This window comes from Anabrus simplex, chromosome 1 (genome assembly GCF_040414725.1).
Source record: "Anabrus simplex isolate iqAnaSimp1 chromosome 1, ASM4041472v1, whole genome shotgun sequence".
Classification (NCBI taxonomy): domain Eukaryota; kingdom Metazoa; phylum Arthropoda; class Insecta; order Orthoptera; family Tettigoniidae; genus Anabrus; species Anabrus simplex.
This window is the reverse complement of record NC_090265.1, coordinates 1,108,240,372-1,108,262,624: the sequence shown is the minus strand read 5'-3', so window position 1 is coordinate 1,108,262,624 and position 22,253 is coordinate 1,108,240,372. Positions and strand designations below refer to the sequence as shown.

The 22,253-nt window shown below is 38.9% G+C and overlaps 1 protein-coding gene across 2 annotated transcripts in view; it reads right to left on the bottom strand.

Annotated features, from left to right (window-relative positions):
* The window catches only part of LOC136858067 (uncharacterized), a 579,094-nt gene that overhangs the window by 367,656 nt on the left and 189,185 nt on the right, over positions 1–22,253 (bottom strand). For both annotated transcript variants that reach the window (XM_067137317.2, XM_067137318.2), the window contains exon 11: positions 14,661–14,860. In XM_067137317.2, coding sequence (XP_066993418.2) covers positions 14,661–14,860 — 200 coding nt within the window. The remainder of the gene's footprint in view (positions 1–14,660; positions 14,861–22,253) is intronic.

Below are 22,253 nucleotides of genomic sequence, written 5' to 3'. Positions count from 1 at the left end.
AATTAAAACTTCAAAATGTATCAACTGACTAGAATCTAAAACGAATGGTGATGAAAAATGAAGATGAATCCAAAACAATGAGTAGATTCAATTCACAATGCTGCATTTTATGAGATGATGCTTGTTGTCCAAAGAGGTCCAAAATCCAGGTCACCAGCCCTTAGAACTAATCGCTGGTAAAGTAGAACCATGGTGTTCCTCATACAGTAGTACTAATCACAGATAATGTAGACGGTGGTACTAATCGGAGGTAGTGTAAACCCATGGTATGAAACGCATAATGGCACCACTCATGAGAAACAGAGACCCAGGGTGTTTCTCACATAATGGTCCTAATCACTGGCAACGTAAACCCACTGGTGTTCCACATATAGTGGTACTAATCACAGGCAATGTAACGGTCATGTCCACAGTAACAAGGAAATGCACTTTTTACTTTTCCATAAATTCTGTCTGTCTGTATGTACATGCATCACGAGAAAACGGCTGAAGAGAATTTAGTGAAAATCGGTATGTAAAGTCGGGGGATGAGCCACTACAATCTAGGCTGTAAATCATTTTATTCACGCTGAGTGAAATGGTAGTTTAGGGGAAGGCCTAAAATTTAATTCTCAAATATTTATATTATTAGTGGTCCTATCCATACATACTATAACATAGAAATAAATTCCCGATTGTTTATGTCTAACACATTTTTACCGTGCAGGCTATGATAACAGAGATATTCACGAATTTGTATTTTTGTTGCTAAGTCCATATCAACGCCAAGCCACGAGAAAATGGGATAACAGAATTTAATAAAATCGGTATATAGAGTCGGGGAATAAGAAACTACAGTCTAAGCTGGATGAAACTGTAGTTTAGGGGAAGGCGCCCAACATTTAATTTTTAAATACCTATGTTATTGGTCCTATCGAAAAGTACTACATAACAACAGTTATAGAAAATAGAATTTCCAATCATTTATGTTTTATTCAGTTCTACCGTACCGACTATAAGAGTGGTATTTCAGAGTGGGAAGAAAACTAAATGTGAAGGCTTACAATATCTAAAGCCCATAACATTGATTAACAATAGCATTACATTGACCATTGTTTGTAGAGTTGTTCTTCGTCTCCTATGCTGACACTCAACTCCAATAGATGGGCTTCACCTTTTCAGACAAACAAGATACATCTGCAGTTAGACTGTGCTTAGGAATTTTGTAAGTCTTCAAAGTTTCCATCTGAGAATACTCACAATTTTGAGTCCCACTGCAGCAAAATCCTATCTAAACACCTTCTTAGTGATAGCCAACAAGTAGGCACATGCTTCAGAATTTTCCTGATCTCTCTGCTGTGTAAAGTCTGAAATGCTCTGAACTTTTCTTTCCTCCTTGAACTCCTTTCTAGATAATAAAATATATCAATTATACTTTCACCTACATTTACAGGCAAGCACACCGTACCCTTATCTGCAGCAAGATTAATTAGATGACAAGAGCAGCCTACGATGATTATGTTACTATTTTCCCACTTCAAACATCCTGTCACACCATTTCCGACGAAAGCGTAGCGTTACAAAAATGTTGCAAAGTTTGAGGTGGTCAGATTAATAAATTAACTTCGTTATTATTTCAATCAAATATCATCAATACGGATCAAAAATGATATTTATCAATGTAATAAGTGGTATGTTCCGAGCTGTCAATGGAGAGACGGCGTGGAATTACATTAGTAGACGAATAAGTTTGAGTGGCGTCTTTAACCCTGACAGTAACACCATACGTTTTTCTGACGTGTTGTGCGAATGAATGCCATCTATTCCTCTTAAGGAGGGGAGAGTTATCCCCTCCACCACCTCTATTCCTTGTTCATTCCATCTGGTAACTTTAATGTAACTTTAAATAATAGGCTTTGAGTGACACGTCTTCGAAACGTGTGGTGTAACTAAAGCGATATTTATAGACGTGTTACTGTCAGGGTTAAAAGTAGGAAAGATCACAATATGAAGATAAAGTGGGAATCAAGAAGACAAACTGGGGCAAATATTCATTTATAGGAAGGGGAGTTAGGGACTGGAATAACTTACCAAGGGAGATGTTCAATAAATTTCCAATTTCTTTGAAATCATTTAAGAAAAGGCTAGGAAAACAACAGATAGGGAATCTGCCACCTGGGCGACTGCCCTAAATGCAGATCAGTATTATTTCATTCTTTAATGGAGCATTATCAGCACCAAGAGCTAGGCAGTCTGAAAAGTTGAGAGCAAAAGATTGACAAGTTAGCTCTAGTAGCATCCCCTTCTAAATAATGCACAGAGAGTAGAAGGGCCTAAAAAAAAAAAAAAAAAGGTTAACAATAGGATATATTTTCGAGTCACTTTTATTGCTAACATCAGTAGCAACAGAAAATGAATTCACCTACAAATGTGATGCAATTTTCACCATTTCTTCCATGCACATTTCTATAATGATAGCTGCTGTTTACGTTCTAGCGCACACATCGTTTAGCGATTTCAACCAGAAAACATTTTGCAAAACAAAGGCCCCGCGTGATCGGCACAATTTACAAGCAGGTCATGCTCTACGATAAATGACATGAAAAGTTCAGTTCCTGGTTTCTTTCTACACACTAGACACTTCCTTTATATTTTTTTCGTCTGCACATATTTGAGTATATTACACTTCCTGCCATGTGCAACAAAAATCACACCTACATATGTACAGAACGTGAACGTTGGTCCCTTCCTGGATTGAATGAAACATGGAAACTCTTCCCTATAAGCGGTTTTAAACACTGAATCATATTTCTTTTTTTGACATTTTGGCCAAAACAAATATTAAGACATACAACAAAGAAGTACTATAACGTGACGTAACAAGAGCATTTATGCAGGTCCTGCCCCGGGTAGACGTCTATGGCGTGCTACTCCTGAGGTTAGGTAACTCGCTTGCGACTTCTACTTCCTATTATTTAGCTTCTTGAGTGTTTGACTGTATTATAGACCAAAGAGGAGTACATGGCTGGCCACCGTGCCCCGTACTGCCATCCGACGGTGGTTATTAGAACTACATGTTTGTTGAAAGCTGTCTTTTGCTATTTACTGTTGCGTTGGTAGCCGCCCTTCTGTTGGCTCTGAGTCTCTTATTATAACATATTAAACATAGAACGTTTTCCAGTATCTACTAATATTTCCTGACAAGGTCTCAGACAATAATATTGCCTACCAGTGCTACGGGCCCCTTCTGCAATAATTCAACTGATGCTTCAGTTTCACCTTATGCTTATGATTAAAAGTAATAAACTTCATTGTTAGGTTCCGTATTGAGTTGAGACTATGCTTAAAGTAAATACAAAATTTTAATATTCCACCTACTCAATACTAAAAAATCATGTGATGTTTTTACAAAAACATTACAATGACATTAAAAGGTACTAGTTTCGGTCCACTGTGGACCATCATCAGCCTAGCCAAATTACAACAGTAAAAGACATAGTGATAAAAATAGTATGGAGAAATGAGAGGATCTAAAAGGATGGGATGGTGGTGGAATGACAGATAAAAGTGAAAAAACCGTATTTGCGAATAATGATAAAAGTAACAGAAGTGTTCACAATGACAAGTAAAATCTTGTGAAGTCACAGTAAAAACTCTTGATGAGATAGTCAGGTTGGTAGTTGCTCCTCTGTTGCACGATTGACATATATAACTACGTATATGCTTCTAGAAAGTTGTAGATGTAAGTTCCACTTTTGCGTAGAGGGAAGAATTGTCCAATGAGACTAGCACCAGATTAAAATTGACAAAGTTGAACCTGTTCTATGGTGGAATTAAAGGCTTTCTGTGTTGAACAGAAGTCTCAGATCAATCGGGACCCCAATAAACCTGGGGAAAGAAGATAGTATTAACGCGGGTAATCGAATGGAGAACAAGCGAGGCACCGGAAAATATAAACGATGACTCACCTTGCGCTGTGTGGAACAAACTTGCTGGATTGAATGCAACTTACGGAGTGAGCATGGCGCAGAGTAGATCAGCAGGAAAGGGGTAGGTGAATACGGAGGGGAGGAATGACGTAAGTGGTGGAGGGTGGGAGGGATGGGAAGGTTCAAGGCGGGGTGGACGGGAGAGGAAGTGAGGGTGTTTGTACTGTCGGGGGACCCTTAATTGACTTAAAGAAAGAATTTTGAACGGCCGATTTGTTTTTTCTGTAATAAGTAATGAAAAGGTCAAATAAAATATTGGGTTTCTCAGTTATTTCGTTAAGGTTATAGTTGGCATTAAAGTATTGATCTAAATGAATGTAAAAGTTCTCTATTATATTGAGTAGAGGTCCTTTCTTAGCTATTTTGAGAATGTCCATGTCTGTTTCAATATTCGTGAATTTGTGGTTATAGTCGACCATGTGTTGGCCGATAGCTGAAAATTTGTTGTATCTGACTGCATTGAAATGTTCTAAATATCTAATGTTGAAGCTCCGGCCGGTTTGCCCCACATAAGAAATATTAGAGCATGTATTACATTTAATCCTGTAGACGCCTGATTTTGTGTACCTATTTATTTTATTAACACGTGATGTGTTATGTAAGATTTGTGTGTTGTTGTTGTTGTTGGTTTTAAAGGCTATTTTCATACCTTTTTTCTTTAAAACGTTAGTGATCTTGTGGATTCCATTGACGTAAGTGAAGATGGAAAAAGAGTCATGTTTAGGTGGTTCTTTTTTAAGTGTGGTTTTGGGGCGAAATTTATGTTTGTTAATGATGTTTTCTATGAAATGGCTATTGAAGCCATTGAATCTGGCGATGTAGCGGATAGTATTCAATTCGGTATGAAGATCATTTTTATTCATGGGAACGTTGAATGCTCTATGTACAAGACTGTTATATGTTGCTTTTTTGTGGGGGAGGGGGTGAGCTGAGTCTTGTCGGATTCGATTACCCGCGTTAATACTATCTTCTTTCCCCAGGTTCATTGGGGTCCCGATTGATCTGAGACTTCTGTTCAACACAGAAAGCCTTTAATTCCACCATAGAACAGGTTCAACTTTGTCAATTTTAATCTGGTGCTAGTCTCATTGGACAATTCTTCCCTCTACGCAAAAGTGGAACTTACATCTACAACTTTCTAGAAGCATATACGTAGTTATATATGTCAATCGTGCAACAGAGGAGCAACTACCAACCTGACTATCTCATCAAGAGTTTTTACTGTGACTTCACAAGATTTTACTTGTCATTGTGAACACTTCTGTTACTTTTATCATTATTCGCAAATACGGTTTTTTCACTTTTATCTGTCATTCCACCACCATCCCATCCTTTTAGATCCTCTCATTTCTCCATACTATTTTTATCACTATGTCTTTTACTGTTGTAATTTGGCTAGGCTGATGATGGTCCACAGTGGACCGAAACTAGTACCTTTTAATGTCATTGTAATGTTTTTGTAAAAACATCACATGATTTTTTAGTATTGAGTAGGTGGAATATTAAAATTTTGTATTATGCTTATGAATTCATCAGCAGCCTTGAATATGTTGTATTTATGACATTCAGTTTTGTGCTTGTGATTCACACCCTCATGTTTTTGGCATTATGTCATTGTCACTTTGGTATTTCACTAACAATTTTAAATGAACCATTTTAATTAGAATTTTTAACGGAATAAGTTTTAGTCTCTGACGAAATAGTTTATGGTTTAATCATTGACAGTGTTTCAATTAACATGTTTGTATAATGTATCATTTTTCACATTTTTATGTACTGAATTTTAGTAACTGGCTAAACTTTTAGCTTCTATATTAATATAAGGTGTAGTCTTGAAGATTTTTAGGCAGAAGATACCCTAAACTGAGAGCAAAACATGTCCCATTTAACTGATAGTCTGTTTATGTAACCACTATAAGTGGAAATTAGAGTATTGAATAGGTGGATTAAAGAACATATTATTTATTGAATTGTAAATTTTCAATACGGACCAAAAATGAGATTTATAACATGTAACAATCAGCCAAGTTTGTCGGAAAATAACTTGCGCCACATAATGCAATGCCAAACAACAATTTTTTAGTTCTCTAATCTAATAAACTACAACAGTTGTCAAAACAGAGGCACTGTATAGCTCAGAATGCCTGGTAAAGAATAAGAAAATATTGAGCTAGGAAAAAAAAAAGAAAGAAGGAAGAAAGAAAGAAAGAAAGAAAAATTCTAAGGAAAATACTAGAACCTGTTAAGAGAAGAAATGGCACCTGGCAAAAATAGGAGAAACGAAGATCTACATATACAGCCATGCAGAGAAGATTAGACACAATGCACAAGACAAGTGAAATTTTAAGGACAAAGAATTTCAAATAACCTACATCACCGATGTAAAGACGACCATAAAATGGGCTCAGGAGACAAGAAAAGATACGGAAAAAGTTGTGATGCATACAAATAAGATCTGGAATAATGTTCCAAACTGAGGCTGATCAATTCAAGGTGTTCCAGGAACAACATACAAAGGCAAAGACTACTTGGTCAGAAGAAAGGAGAAGGAACCTCAGTGAAAGGATGAAACAATTCTAGAAGGAGAAGAAAAGATGAACCAGTAAACCAGTTTTCTGTGGTTCAAAAGTAACCCAAAATCAGAAGGTGAAGACGAAGAAGAAGAAGAAGAAGAAGAAGAAGAAGAAAATAAAGCACATCTGGTACAAAAGCACCCAACAAGATTGCAACATCCCTTCTTTAAAAAAATTTCTTGTTTTTTAGTAATTGGTATACAGAGGAAGCTTTTTGTAAGTTTTGTACCATATAAATTACAATTAGAAGAAAACTTCATTTCTTTCTCTTCGTGCGGAGTTTTCTCTGTGTCCAATACTTCTTCATGCGTTCGCTGGCCTGCTTCCGTTATTCAAGAAGACAGTAGCCATGAACTACCCAGGAGTTGACAAGAGGACCTTCATGCCTGTGCTGTGTGTCGTAATCATGGGCTAAGCCCGTGTGACATAGTGGCATGTATTCGCTACTGATGGAGAGGTTGCCACCAAGTTAAGTCCTTTTGTTCTTTAAGCATGTGATGTGATAACTAGATTCACTAGGAAAGGCCATTTTAAATGTGTTAATTAACTGTTTATAATGTTATTTGCTTTACGTCCCACTAACTACTTTTTAAGGTCTTCGGAGACGCCAATTAACTGTTAAATGAAAGCCAGAGTGGTATTTGTATGGCTCATTTCAGTAAATTTAAATACGTTTAGGGCTGAATGCATGCTAAGTCCCTGAGCTGTGTATTGTAAATATTTAGATGGGAGATGAGGGAAAGAACAGGTTAGATATAGGGGTGTGTTACTGTTATTTGTATTTTATTCCAGTTTATGTTAAGATTGATTTGTATGGGTATTTTCTTCGTGAAAAATCTAGTGGACTGTATGCCACCAGTGTTGAACAGGGAGAGCGGATTAGACTAGAGCCAGTGTAGGCTAGGATCTTAGGTTGCATGATGCATGAATTTCAGCTGTGAGAAGGCGCAAGGTGAGACTTTTCAATGCCGAGAGTAGGGTCTTTAAGTGCGGTGGCAGGCAAATTCATGGGTATGTACCGGTCGCCGAGCCGAGGTTTATTTATATGCGAGGCTAGAGAGTTGCCTGCGGATATTTACTGGGGCTGAGATGCTAAGAGGTAGGCCGTGATGTTATATTTCGAGCCGTGATGATGATGACGAGATAATGAACCTGCCTGTTAAATGTGTAATTATGTAAAGCTGTCAGCCGTGTTTGCTGGCCAGATTTGTGTGCTTATTTGTAGCACTGAGAATGTTGTCAAGGCCGGATGTGCCATTCACTCTTGCCTCAGGAAGTTGACGACTCTCGACTCAGCTGTACGCTGCTCAGAGAGGGGTAGTGCAGTTTTACAAATAGTCCTGTTACGTTTGTGAATCGTCTAGCCATGAAGACCTAGCTGGTTGTTTATTTCTGTCGCCCATCAGGTGATTTCTCTGCTGTGTTACATGCTACTACTATGCTGTAGCCTACCTACATGAGATGTGTGACATCCAGTGCTCAGATATGTTGGATTCTTGACCTGACAGCTCTATAAACTTTCATCATCATCATCATCATCATCATCACCATCATCATCAATGTCCCATTCCAGTTGCCCGGGTGTGGTTAACAAGCCCCCTCCACTCCTTTCTGTCCTTCCACTTTTTCTGCTCCATTACTTCCGCCACGTCCATTCCAGCTTCTCTAATGTCCTTCCAAATCTGATCCATCTACCTTCTTCTCAGTCTTCCAACTGGTCTCTTTCCCTTTAACTTCTCTTTCTAATTCCCTTCTTGCTACCCGTGCCTTTCTCATTCTTTTTACATGTCTGAAACATCTGTCTTGCTTTCTGTATGTTCTGTACTAACGGTTCTATATTTAGCTCTTCTGTGATTTTAATATTTTGAATTCTATCTCTTCTTGCCTTTTCAACTGATGTTCTTAAAAATTATATTTCTATGAACTTTAGTGTATATAATTTGTGTGTTTTATTTTCCAGGTTTTGTTTCTTTTCATACTGTAATTTTGTATTTTGTGTCCAGTGTGTTATTTCTTTGTTGTAAAGTTGTCATTTGTTCAATAATGGGGATATATAGCCCGATGGCCATTTTTAGGAAAAGAGGTTCTGACCTCATCTGTGATCATGGGTTCGGACTCATATAATAGAATCTGTGACAATTTTGGAAGGGTGATTCAAATCAGTCCTGAACAAGTATTTTATATGTTTGTGCCCGAGTGTTTGGAATATGTGGACCGGGTATTACTGTCGTATATCGTGAACAGTTTAGGAAATCCAGCCCTCGAGCAAAGAACTAGGGATTTAAAGCGTGCAACGACAATATGCAAATTTTTCCATATTCCATTCCATGTGAGACACTCTTAATATCTCTGGTTCGTTACCCACATAGTTTGTAAATAATTTGTTTAATAATTGTAATTTATGTAAAAATTCGTGTGATTTTCTTTGATTGACACAACCAGTGGTTTGTTGTTTTATTTGATTTTTTCGTTTAGTACGATTTCTTTTTATGTTTTTAGTACAATAAGCCTAAATCCATTTTAACCAATTTCTTGAGTTCTCATGCACTAGATTTATGTATGTATTACTTGTCCATATATTTTAATGTATTTTATAAGTTAGAATTTTTTAAATTTGCTACTGACCCTATTCGGACGCACCATGTGCTTCTACTCCTGAGCTAGGCCGAAATTAGGACAGGATATGGTACAATACTGTCTGTATCATGAAAAGATATTTTGAGTGCCAGTAGAGAATTGATAACCTTCTCTGTATACATTTACATGGGAATAGCCTTTCTGAAATTTAACCAGACGCAATAAAATATGAACTAACCTCTGAAATCAATGATGCACTCTGCCATATCTTGAGGTGTATCCCATTCTTACTGAACTGCATTATTTAGCATTAAAAGTAAGCGATCGTGTACTTCAGCTTTAATTTTTAACGTGTTAACAACTGTTATCACACATATTATTTAAGCATTTATTAAGAAAACCTGTTCTCTTTCATTTAGATTTTTTTCACGGAACAGCAATCGACGGGTATTATTAATCGACTCCGATATCACCTTCAAATGTCGAAAAGAGAGCTCGCTAGTGAATATAGCGAGGAAGCGATACCGAAGATGATGGATCGCATGCAATATAATTGCTGGGTGCATAAATATTAGTAAGGGGAAAAATCGTGCACACTTAATTGCTCGAAATAACGGATGCATCAGTGATAGGGCTCTCGCGGTAACCAAAGTATAATCTACAGTTAAATATAGGAATTTTGGAGGGACAGATAAAAAACTGTTGTTATAACGAGGTTCTCGTTATATGCCATACTCGCCATGGCGGACTTCTACAACATATAGAAGATGAATGCCACAGTATCCTCGAGTGATTAGATAGTAGAATGGTGGTGATTTAACAAGGAGTCATCCAAATATTTTCAGTAAACTGATCATACACCTTAGGTATGCATTCTATTTACAGGTATGGAACAACCAGCAGCAAGATTCTACGTTGATACTTTAAACCACGTATGGTAGGATTGTACATTTCAGCAGCAGAGAATAATAAGATCATCAGTAAGAAAGAATGCTAGTGAAGTTCAGTATTTAGTAATTGAGTTGTGAATTGGAAGGAATCTTCAAAATTAATGCATGTCCTGTCGCTATGATTATTTTGTGGCACGCATTTATTGTCTATTATTTTAGAAGGAATCAACAGCTGTACATATATCTGAGTGGATTATTTTGGTTGTTTCACATATTTATGTTACAGGTTGAAGATGAGTTTTTTTTATTAAATGTTAAAAAATTAATTTATTGCAAACCACCTATTCAATACTAGCTAAGCCTTTAGAACTATAACACTGTCATTATATTAAGTTTGAGTATGGTACATGTTTCGCCTGTCATTGCAGGCATCATCAGCCATGAAATCTAACTCCAAGTCAGAGCTCTGAGTGGATGGTATACTAGGATTATTCATAAATAAATATTTTTTATATAACAATTTGCACTGAAGTACAAGACATTAGGTCATATTGGAGTGAAAAAGCCGTTCTTGTCTTAAACTCTAATGTGACGTCCAACTCATGTTCTTTGACTTACTTACTCTGACTTATTTCCTGTTGCTCCTCCTGGAGCATACGGCTTCCGTGAAATATTTCCATCTGTTCCTATTGTTGGCTAACCTCTCCACTTCATTCCAAGTTTTTCCCACTGTTAGACATTCCTCTTCGATCGTCTTTTTCCACGTCTTCTTCGGACGTCCACGCTTTCTAGCGCCTTGGGGGTTCCAGTCGAGCGCTGTGTTTTCAATGGCTCCAGCGGGCTTCCTTAAAGTATGTCCTATCCAACGCCATTTTCTCTCCCTTATCTGCATTTCTATTGGCTGCTGACTACTTTCTTCCCATAGATCTTCATTTGAAATAACATCTGGCCATCTTCTGTTGATGATACGTCTTAAGACAGCGATTCACAAAGACGTGCAGTTGTTTAGTCGTCTTCTGGGTAACTTTCCACATTTCACAGCTGTAAAGCAGAACGGACTTAACATTTGAGTTAAAAAGTCGTAGCTAATTTTTTCTAGAAATGTTCTTGTTTTTCCATATAGGATACAATTGAACAAAAGCACCATTTGCTTTCCTGATACGACTCTTAATGTCTTCTTCTGCTCCTCCAGTTGTAGTAACCATACTCCCAAGGTATATGAAGGAGTCTACTTGTTTTACCTCTTTGTCATCTATAGACAATTTATCATCAATCTTAGAATTGACCCTCATCTCCTTTGTTTTATTAATATTTATTTTAAGTCCAGCATCCTCTGCCTCATCCTTCAACCGCTTAAGCTTCTCTTCCATATCTCTGAACCGTTGAGCCAGTAGGCAGATGTCATCTGCAAAAACAAGGTCTTCTAACCTATCTTGTAAGCCCCAGTAGATCCCCCTTTTCCGACCTCGATACACTCTCCTCAGCTCCAACACAAGTAGGAAAAGCATTGAATACAGCCCTGTCGAACTCCCGAGGTCACATCTATTGGTTCAGTAAGATCAACTCATATACATTTCTATAACCACACTCAGGAATTAAATCAGTTATTTTCTAATGACAGTTTGGACAAATAGTCAGCCTTAGACTTACTCATATGCCCTATGTTAATTTGAAGGACTCTGTAATACAGGACCCAAGGGTTTGGCTGATTGGCTCTGAAAGAGCTTCTATGAGCTGTCGTTTGTGTACCATTGGTCAGGAGATCACGAGACAGAGTCTGACCGCCAAGTGCTGATGTTCAGTTCAGTAATGGAAATTTAATTCCAAATACCTTAGCAGGGGTACCACGGGCAGGAATCAGGAAATGGTTGTTACGGTTTTTCTCAAATATCCTGATTACAGGCAAACTTCCTCCAGAGGTCAAACAAACCAAGATTCTGGCTATTCTGAAACCAGGTAAACCTTCTAATTGTCCTGCAAGTTACAGTCCAATTGCTCTAATGAGTGCCTGTTACAAACTTCTGGAATGGCTCATCTACATAGAAGAAGCCCTCTAGTTTTACGATCACTCCCTGCAGAACAAGCCGATTTTAGACCTAACCGTAGTTGTGAAGACCAAGTTCTTGCGATAACAATCCACAATGAAGCAGGTTTTGAAAAACGACTGAAGAGTGGTGCAGTGTTCATAGACCTTACAGCCGCTTATGATATTTTTTGGAGAGAGGGAGTTTTGTATAAGTTTTTTAGACTTGTTGGATGCAGAGTAATGTCACAACTCATAAACAACATGCTATCAGATAGAATGATCCAGGTAGTTAAGGATAACGTACATAGTAAAGTTAAAAAGCTCAACGTTGGTCTCCCTCAAATATCTGTGATCTCTCCATTGCTGTTTAATACGTACATTGCCGATATACCTAGCACTACATCACGTCAATTTGCTTATGCGAATGACCTAGTAATAGTTACTCAGCAATCCAATGTGAATGAGATAGGAGCAATTCTAAACAGAGATCTTGACATTTTCAGACAGTACTTTGATAAGTGGTGTTTGATATTTAGCACCAGTAAAACAGAAACCTGTCTCTTTCAGCTTAATAACAGGCAGGCAAACATTACTTTGTATGTTTCCCTCGACAAGTCTCCGCTACCACACAATCCTAACCCCAAGTACCTTGGACTAACTCTTGATCGGACACTATCCTTCAGGAAACATTTAATGAATACCGCTGGTAAACTGAAGACCAGGAAGAGTATCATTCAGAAACTTGCAGGATCTACATGGGGAGCATCAGCAACCACTCTTAGGTCATCAGCATTGGGACTGGTATACTCTACAGCCGAGTATTGTTCTTCTGTTTGGCTGAATAGCCCTTATGTTAAGAATATTGATGTTGTTCAGAATCAGATGATGTGCATTGTCAGCGGCGCAGTCACATCTACTCCTCTTTTTTGTTTGCTAGTCTTGAGCCACATAACACCTCCAAGAATACAGAGACAAAACAACCTAAAACGTGAGTTCAAGAAGATAACAATGAACCCAAGTCTTCCCATTCATGAAGACGTGGTTATTTCTGTAAGTATGGACGTCTGAAATCAAGATCTCCGCCATTCAGTCTCCAAGGGAACTTATCAATAGGAACTTTTAACAGTTCTGATGAATGGCAATCGGAGTGGACCAACACAGTTCCAGAGATGAATGGCAGACCCTCTTTTAGTCTTCAACATCCACCACCTGGTTTTAATCTCCCCAGAAGAACTTGGGTTCTTCTCAAGAGTCCGTACCAATCATGGACGATGTTGCATAAGTGGAGTATGCGGTCCTCCCCTGAGTGCGACTGTGGTGAGTCCGTCCGTCTGTCCGTCCGTCCATCATATTGTCATTGAATGTCCAAGGAGGTCAGCTGAAGGAGTTTGTGTGTGCTTCTGATGGGGTTGTACAATGATTGGACAGTTTGGATTTGATTGTGAACTGTTTTTGAGATTGGCTCATTGTTTGAAGTGTTATATTGTTTGTTATATTTTTGAATGTTTTGTATGTAGAGTTATGTACTAGCCATAAGCTAACTAACTAACTAACTAACTAACTAACTAACTAACTAACTAACTAAATAAATAAATAATATCTCATGAATTATTAATTGGTCATTGATGTGGTATATTTATATTATCCCTGCGTATAATAATTTATGAGTTTATTTTCTGAAGTCTACAACCAATATGTTACAACATTCAGCTGATTCTGTTAGCGACACATTGTTGTCAATGTTACTACTCGCTGACTGTATTACTGACTTGTTTGCACATGAGATTTATATTGGTAGTAGACCCTCCCACATCTCTATTACCGTAAATAAATGGGAGAAATACTACTCTCAATAATTTCAACTAAATCTCTATGTAACTTCTTATAGATAATATAATAGTGCTCAGGAGGCTATTTAATGTCATATTATATCAAGAAGAAATCTACTCCTTTGGGATAAGAATCCATGCTCGTTATTTCACATGAGGATACATATTGGGATACATGTTGCCATTTTGTGTTGAACTATTGATGATGATGATGCTTGTTGTTTAAAGGGGCCTAACATCGAGGTCATCGGCCCCTAATGGTACAAAAAGGTACAAAATGAAATGTTAAATTTAAAGTTCAAAAACATCCACTGACCAAAATAAAAAATGTTATGAAGAATGAATGGATATGAATTTAAAATATCGGAAGATCCAACTCAAAAAGCTATCATAAATAATGGTATTACTGACCAAGGGACCACTTCTAAAGCACAATCCTGAATCGAGGATGCGGTCAAAATCCAGGTGTTGAACTATTTTATACTGACCTATGGATATTATAGAATCCCAAACTGTTGTGGTTCCGTTGAGCACTCGAGAGCATATAATGAAGCAATGTACAGCCACTTTCGTCTCTTTCTGAAATATATCACTCAGTGTGGTTGTGGCAGCCCATAGCGGGGTGCACCCACTACTTCAATCTCATACATATTGTGCCAGACAACTATGGAGCACCCCTGCACTGCAGCCTTTAGTATATATTGACAATGCATTCTCAAGATTATAATTTTGTGTAGCTATTAAATTACTGTAAAAAGTGTTACTGCCACCAAGCACAAATTATTGTTAAAACTTACTGAATATCATCCATAAGACTGTCCAGGCCATCGCGATGATCAGCACCACACAACTGGACCCAGAAGGTAGTAGGGTCACGTACCTCCCCAACAAACACTTCCACATATTTCCTTTCACCAACATATGAAGGAATAGTCTCTTGAGGGATATCATCGTAGGGTCCCAAAACATCAGGTGGATACAAGCTGAGATCAGGGGCCTGAAATAATGTCAGCTAACATAAATAACTCGATCTCCAAGTCAACAAGTGATTCTATATTATACGTAAATCAATAACTTTGGTACACTGGCAAGTATAAATTTGCAATATAGGATATGCACATATTTGTGAGGAACAGGTAATGATTAAGACTGGTTAAAATGTTGCAATATATTTACTATGAGTCTTCTTTATTCAACATAGGCTAATATAAGCAGCAATTTATAAAACTATACACTATGAACAATGCATTGTGGAATTCATTCAAAATTTAAGCATTTAATGCCAGTTTTAATTTCTGTTAGTGCACAGCAGAATAAAATAATAATAATAACAACAACAACAACAACAACAACAACAACAACAACAACAACAACAACAACAACAACAACAACAACAACAACTTGTCTATGTATTTAGTTTCAACTATATTTCTAACCAAGATTTTTGGACACACTCTTATACAATTAGTATACAATTAATATCAATCAGCTGATGGGTTATGTTGAGAGAATAATATATATCGAGAAGTGTTATATTTTCATATCCTATTTACAACAATGGAAGGCAACGGGGAATCACCAATGTAATACTTTCCCTTAACAATTCCATTAATTTTGCTCACTTTAATGTTCCCGAGTTTCTTCAATGGGGACGAAGCTGAGAGAAGCTCCTGTATCAATGAGCAAGTTATCCGTGCGTGTCAAATTCGAAAAATCGCAATACATTTTTCAGAGGAAGGAAATAGATCTAGAGTTTCTTGAGAGAGTTCAAGACATTGCTGAATGTAGCTCCTTATCCCTAGACCTTTTCGTCCTGGTCATCCTGGGAATGTTACAGGGACCAGCTTTCAAATGGCATAGGTTAATTAAAGTGAATGTGCGATCGTGGGACGATTTCGCCAAACAAATTTAACAGAGGTTTGGTTTGTCTGACATGGACTATTGCTTAAAACAAGAAATATTCAACAGAACACAAGGGATTGGTGAATGCATAGATGACTATGCCAATGGCATCCTAACCCTACTCAACAGACTGTGTTTTAAGGTCCCTGACCAAGAAGTCTTCGATCAATTTTACTGAAATCTGACCCCTGATTACAAGTTGTATATCGAAAGATCCCAGGTTGACAGCGTTGACGAAATTATTGATTTAGGTTGCGAGTTTGAGTTGACCATGTGTCAGAATAAATTGTACCGACCTCCTCCTACTCCGTTTAATTGTTCCTTTCCTGATGTCGCCTGTCATACGTCATCGTCGAAATGTGTCTCCTTTCGCAAAACCCCTTCATCGTCTCGTTCTTCTGGCAACTCTGGCCGCAAACCCACCTTGGCATCCCCTTCTCGACACGGTGTCAGTCTTGTCCAATCCTGTAACTCTGCCGTCGCCAGGGACACCGCGAGCAAGAAATGTTGGAGTTGTGGGAAATCTGGATAAATTTTTAAACATTGTAGGTCTGAATTCTCTTTAAAATGCTACAATTGTGGTTTAAATGGCGGTACCAGGAATGTGTGCCCGAGGTGCAACCCTCTGCGGGGAAACCGAATCTGCGCCGACGTGATGGCCCGTCGGCGCCGAATAGGGATGTGAATAAAAAAATTTGGGGTCTTCCCTCGTCCACACCCTGGGCTAAGATTCTCTTTGGATCACACGTATTGTATGCGCTATTGGACACGGGTTCTTGTAAATTTTTCATTAGTCAATCCTTTGTATAGCAAGAAATCAAAATATATCCATGGTTGTGAGAGCTCAGGGCATTTTGTGTGTGCAGATGGTCGTTGAGTATACCCTGTAGGCTGCGTAGAATGACACATTAAAATTCAAGAACTATCGTGGAACTGGGTATTCCATGATGTTCCCGACCTATCTGTCTCTGTCATCATAGGAAGCGATTATATGCTAGCTACCGGTTCATCTATTGACTTTATCTCCCGGACTTCGCTTTTCACTTTAAATCTGGCACAAATTACCCTTTTGAAATGCCCTTCTGAAGTGCTACTGTTTGCTCCGTATCTCAATCCCAACTTCCACAGGCCTCTTGCAATCTGACTGACCATAAGAATTTATTGTTGAACACTTTGCAGGAAGAATTTTGTGACGTGCTGACCGCAAACTTAGGTCGTGCTAGAAATTTTTCCTACTCAATAGAATTGAAAGATGATACTGTTGTCAGGTCCCCGCCTTTCAGCTGCTCGCCCCTTAAACAGGCCACTATGAGGGAGTGCGTCGATCTCTTGCAAGAAAAAGATAATCAGTCCCTCCAAATCTCCTTTCAGTAGTCCGGCGTTCCTTGTGCCCAAGAAAGATGGTAGATTTAGATTTACTGTAGACTAGAGGAAGGCAAATAAAAATATTATCTTCGACAGTTTCCCTCTGCCCACCATCGAAAGTGCTTTTCAACATTTCAATGGTGCCAAGTTTTTCACTGTTTTCTATTTCAATTCAGCCCACTATAAATTTCCTTTGCATCTCAATAGTCGTCCCTACACTGCTTTTGCTACCCCTTTTGGTCTCTTCGAATTTAATACCGTGGATATGGGTATTTCCATTGGCGGACAAGCGCTCAGACGCATCCTGGACTCTATTCTTGGTGATCTCAAATTTTCTTATGTGTTTCATTTTCTCGATGACCTTATTCTCTGCCAGTTTTGACGAGCACCTGATCACCTTTGTGAGGTACTTGGCCGTTTGCACAAACACGAGTTTACTATAAACCCCGAGAAGGTGTGTCTTTGCTCCAAGCGCCTGAATTTCCTAGGGCATGTCATCTGACTCGGGTATCGCTGTGAATCCCGACAGGATCAAATGTGTTCTTGATTTCCCTCAGCCCAAAAATATCCGTGGTGTGAGAAGGTTCTTGGGTATGATCGGCTTTTACAGCCATTTCATCGAAAATTTATCTCAAATCTTGGCCCCCCTAAATTGTCTTAAAAGGAAAAATTGCCGTTCCGTCTGGGGCGAAGACCAAAGCTGTGCTTTTGATATGTTAAAAAAGACACTATGCGAAGCCCCTGTACTGCACAGTCCGGATTTTTCCCATGATTTTGTGCTACAATGCGACTCCAGCGACATCACTGTTTTGGCTGTCGGGTAGACGTCTAGGGCCTGCTACTGCTGAGGTTAGGTTACTTGTTTGCAAATTCCACTTCCTATTTGAGTATTTGACCAAGGAGAATGAGTATCTGACTGTATTATCGACCAAAAAGGAGCACATGACTGGCCACCATGTCCTGTACTGCCATCTGGTTTCATTATTATAGGTGGGCTGGCACAAGGTTGCACTTGACAGTTGTAGTTCATGTCAGCACTACTACAAAAAATAACTGGAGAATATCATCCGTCTATCAGAACGACCAACCCACTACTTTTCAAATCAGATACAGTTATGCATTTTATACATATTAGTTCGTATTTAATTTCGTACAGTGCTTATAATCTTTTATTTACTGACAAAAACACAAGCATTTAAAAAAATGTAACGTTTAAGCGAGTTGCAAAATAGAGATGATCTATTTTTATTTGGTTGTTGTTGGCAATATGGCTAGCCATCTACAATTACCTTGACTTTTTTATTGAAGTGTTGCCACTTGTCTGTCGTCGCTAGCACGTGGTCAGGTGTGATTCTCGCGTTGATGAAGTTGTCATTTTGTATGTGTGTTGTAATGGTGAAGTTTTTGTAACTATTGCAGTGCGATGTCACGGAAATGACGACATAGTGATAATCCTTTGCGTCGAGGAATGCCCATTAATAGGATTGGAAATTTGTGCAGAGAACTCGCAAGTTTTACAAGAGGGAAAGAATATTCGTATGCTTGTATGGTTGTCCCTCGGTTCTTGCAGATCAAGTTGTGGAACGTACGAGGCAAACATTAGGGTTTTTAAAGTGTACTGTTATTCATGAAGGTGTTCTCCTACAAGAACTGAAGGAAAAAGGGACTGGGGAACCTAGAAGTAGCGGAAACGGGGCTGATAGTGGGGAGTTGTTTCTTAGCACTCCAGGAAGGAAATGATTTAAGCCATCTCCTGCAACAGGAATTGATTTTTTTCCATGCTGATGCATTACGAAGACACGTGTACGATTATTACAGCACGAAAGAATACGCTATCATGGCAAAATTACTAGTCTCTCTTAGGCAGGAAAAGCTTTTCTCAGGAAGTAAGATGATTATGATGATGCTTGTTGTTTAAAGGGGCCTAACATCAAGATCATCGGCCCCTATGGTATGAAATGGGACGAATTGCAGTTTAAAAGTACACAATTCATCCACTGACCAGAATTCAAAACGTGATGAAGAATGAATTGATGAATATGAATTTAAGACAATCAGTGGATCTGACCCGCAATGCCTCACAATCCCAGAAATAATATTACTGACCAAGGGACTGCTTCCAAAGCTCAATCCTGAAACGATGATGCTTGTCTAAAGGGGTTCAATATCCATGTCAACGGTCCCTCATAACAGCACTTATCGCTAGCAGAGCAGAACCATAGTATCTCTCAAGTTGCCGTACTAATCAAAGGTAGCGTAAACTCAAACATTATGGTACTATTCACAAGTATAAAACGTCGTACAGGTAACGCAGACCTATGGTGTTTCTCACATAATGTCGCCATTCATAGGCAATGCAAACCCATAGGGTTCCCCGCCTAGGTGAACTAATCACGGGCGCTGGTAACCCGTGGTGTTCCTCACATAGTGGGTACTAAACATAGGCAACGAAGACCCATGGTGTTGCTCATATTGTCTTACTAACCAGAAGCAACGCCCAGACCAGTGGTGTGTCTCACATACCGGATCTAATCACAGGCAACGCCCAGACCCGTGGTGTTCCACATTTAGTGGTACTAAGCACAGGTACTGGAAACCCACAGCGAACTCCACTGGACTGCTACGATTCACAAAACTATTTAGTACCTAACAGAGTAGTACTACTTGCAAGTAAAGGTGACCCATGGTGTTCCCTGCGTGATGGTACTAATCACAAGTAGTTTCATAGTTCTAATTGGATCATCCCTTCATCACCCCTTTTAGTCGCCTCTCACGACAGGCAGGGGATACCGTAGGTGTATTTTCCTTCTGCGTCCCCCACTCACAGGGGTAGAGAGGGAGAAAAAAGAAGAAAGAGAAGGGATCCGTCAATTCGAAAAATGAAGTAACAGACAAAGAAAAGCAAGGGCCATGAAGGGTGTGAAAATGAATGACTCCCTAGCCTTGAATATTCTAATACCGTTGGGGTCGGAAAAGAACAAGAGTTGACCAAGGGAGGTCGGACAGGATGGACGAAAGTGAGGAGCCTGGTACAAGTAAGTGGAAGCAATGCCAAGACTCAGCTAAGGGCCCTGTGGTCGCCAAAACACACTCCCAAATTGAGAGCCCCTTGGGCCCCTTTTAGTTGCCTCTTATGTCAGGCAGGGGATACCATGGTTGTATTCTACATATGCGTCCCCCACCCACAGGGGGTACTCAGGAAGTAAAAACTTCTTAAAATTGCTACTGCAAGCCATAGGTTTCAGATATAAAAAACTGAATGGAAGAAAGGGGCTGCTTGGAAAGTGGCACATCGTGATGGTTAGGAGTATTTTTCTGAATAAACTTGATGGTAAGGATCTCCAAGAGGTAATATGGTTGGATGAGATGTGGGTGAATGCTTGGGAGTGCCTTGCTAAATATGGGACTGATGACAGTTGTAATGCTCTGGTAATCAACTGACTGGGAAGGGCACCATAGGCTAACAGCGCACGCGGGTTCATCCAGTGATTTTGTGGAAAGGGGTCTTCTAATGCTAAGTCAAAAAAAAAAACAGTGATTATCACAAAGATGTGGACCATGTTCACTTTTTAGATTGGTTTAAGAAGCTCCTGCAACAGCTCAAAGGCCCTACTGTCGTCGTTATGGACAATGCATCTTACAACTCTGTATTAATGGACAAGACCACTACTTCGAGTACCTGTAAAGAACTGTTAATGGAATGGCAGCAGGAAGGACCCCAGCACATAAGGGTATGACTAAATTAGCCTTATATGCACTGGTGAAACAAAACAAACTGGTTTCACAGACGTATGTAGTCAATGAGGTAGCGAAGGAACAAGGACACGAGGTTGTTAGGTTGCCGTCGTACCACTGTCACTTCAACCCTATTGAGTTGGTATGCAGTGGAGTAAAACATTTCATACGCACGAATAACAAGTCCTTTACAATTACTGAAGTGGAAAGATTGTTCCGGGAGAGCATTGCTCTAGTGGATGCGGCTTCGTGGAGGAAGAAAGTTAGCCATGTCACAACATTAATTAACTCGACAATAGCAATAGATGACATCATCAGTGACTGTCAGGAGTTGATGATCTGCCTGGACGACGACAACGAAGGCGACTGTAGTGATGGCAGTGATATGGAGGGTATATAACATCTAGGAACGTGAATGAGGTAAGAAGAATAGCATTTCTGAATTTTCATAAATTTAATAGATTTTCCTCTAAATCTTCTGCATTAGCACCGGTGTATATTATTGTAACATTTATTGGTGTATTTAAAGTGAGATTATAGTTTGCCGATTTCTTAAGTATTTTCTAACATCGTGATAAGAATTTCGTAATAGATTTATCTCATATTATTTTTTGTGATGATATATTTTGTTGTAAACTTAATTGGTGTGTTGAAAGTGCGACAATTTTTGTCCGCCAATTTCACTTGTTACATGTGATAAATATAATTTTTGATCTGTATTGATGATATTTGATTGAAATAATAACAATAAATTAATAATAATCAATACTTACCAATACTTACTGTATTGATTAGGTGGTCAAATTAATAAATTAACTTATTGTTATTACAGTAGAAGTCCGTTATAGCGAGTACGGCATATAACGAGAACTCCGTTATAGCTACGAGTTTTTTGTCCCTTCAAAATTCCTATTAAAAACTGTGTATCGTCCTTCGGTTACGGCGAGAACACTATCATTGACGCATCCGTTATTACGAGCGATAAAGCGCGCGCGATTTTTTCCGTTACCGATATTTACGCAACCCAGCGATGGTATTGCATGCGATCGATTAGCTTCGGTATCGTTTCCTCACTATGCGTACTAGCGATTTCTCTCGTCGACATTCAAAGGCGATGTCGGAGTCGATTAGTAATACCCATCGACAGCTGTTCCGTAAAGAAAATTCGAAATGAAAGAGAACATATTTTCGTAATAAATGCGTAAATAACGTGCCCGATAACGGTTGTTAACTCGTTAAAAATTAGGGCTGACTAAACGACCGCTTAATTTTGAGGCTAAATACTGCAATTAAGTAAGAATGCGATACACCTCAAGATATGGCAGACCGGGCGAGTTGGCCGTGCGCGGAGAGGCGCGCGGCTGTGAGCTTGCATCCGGGAGATAGTA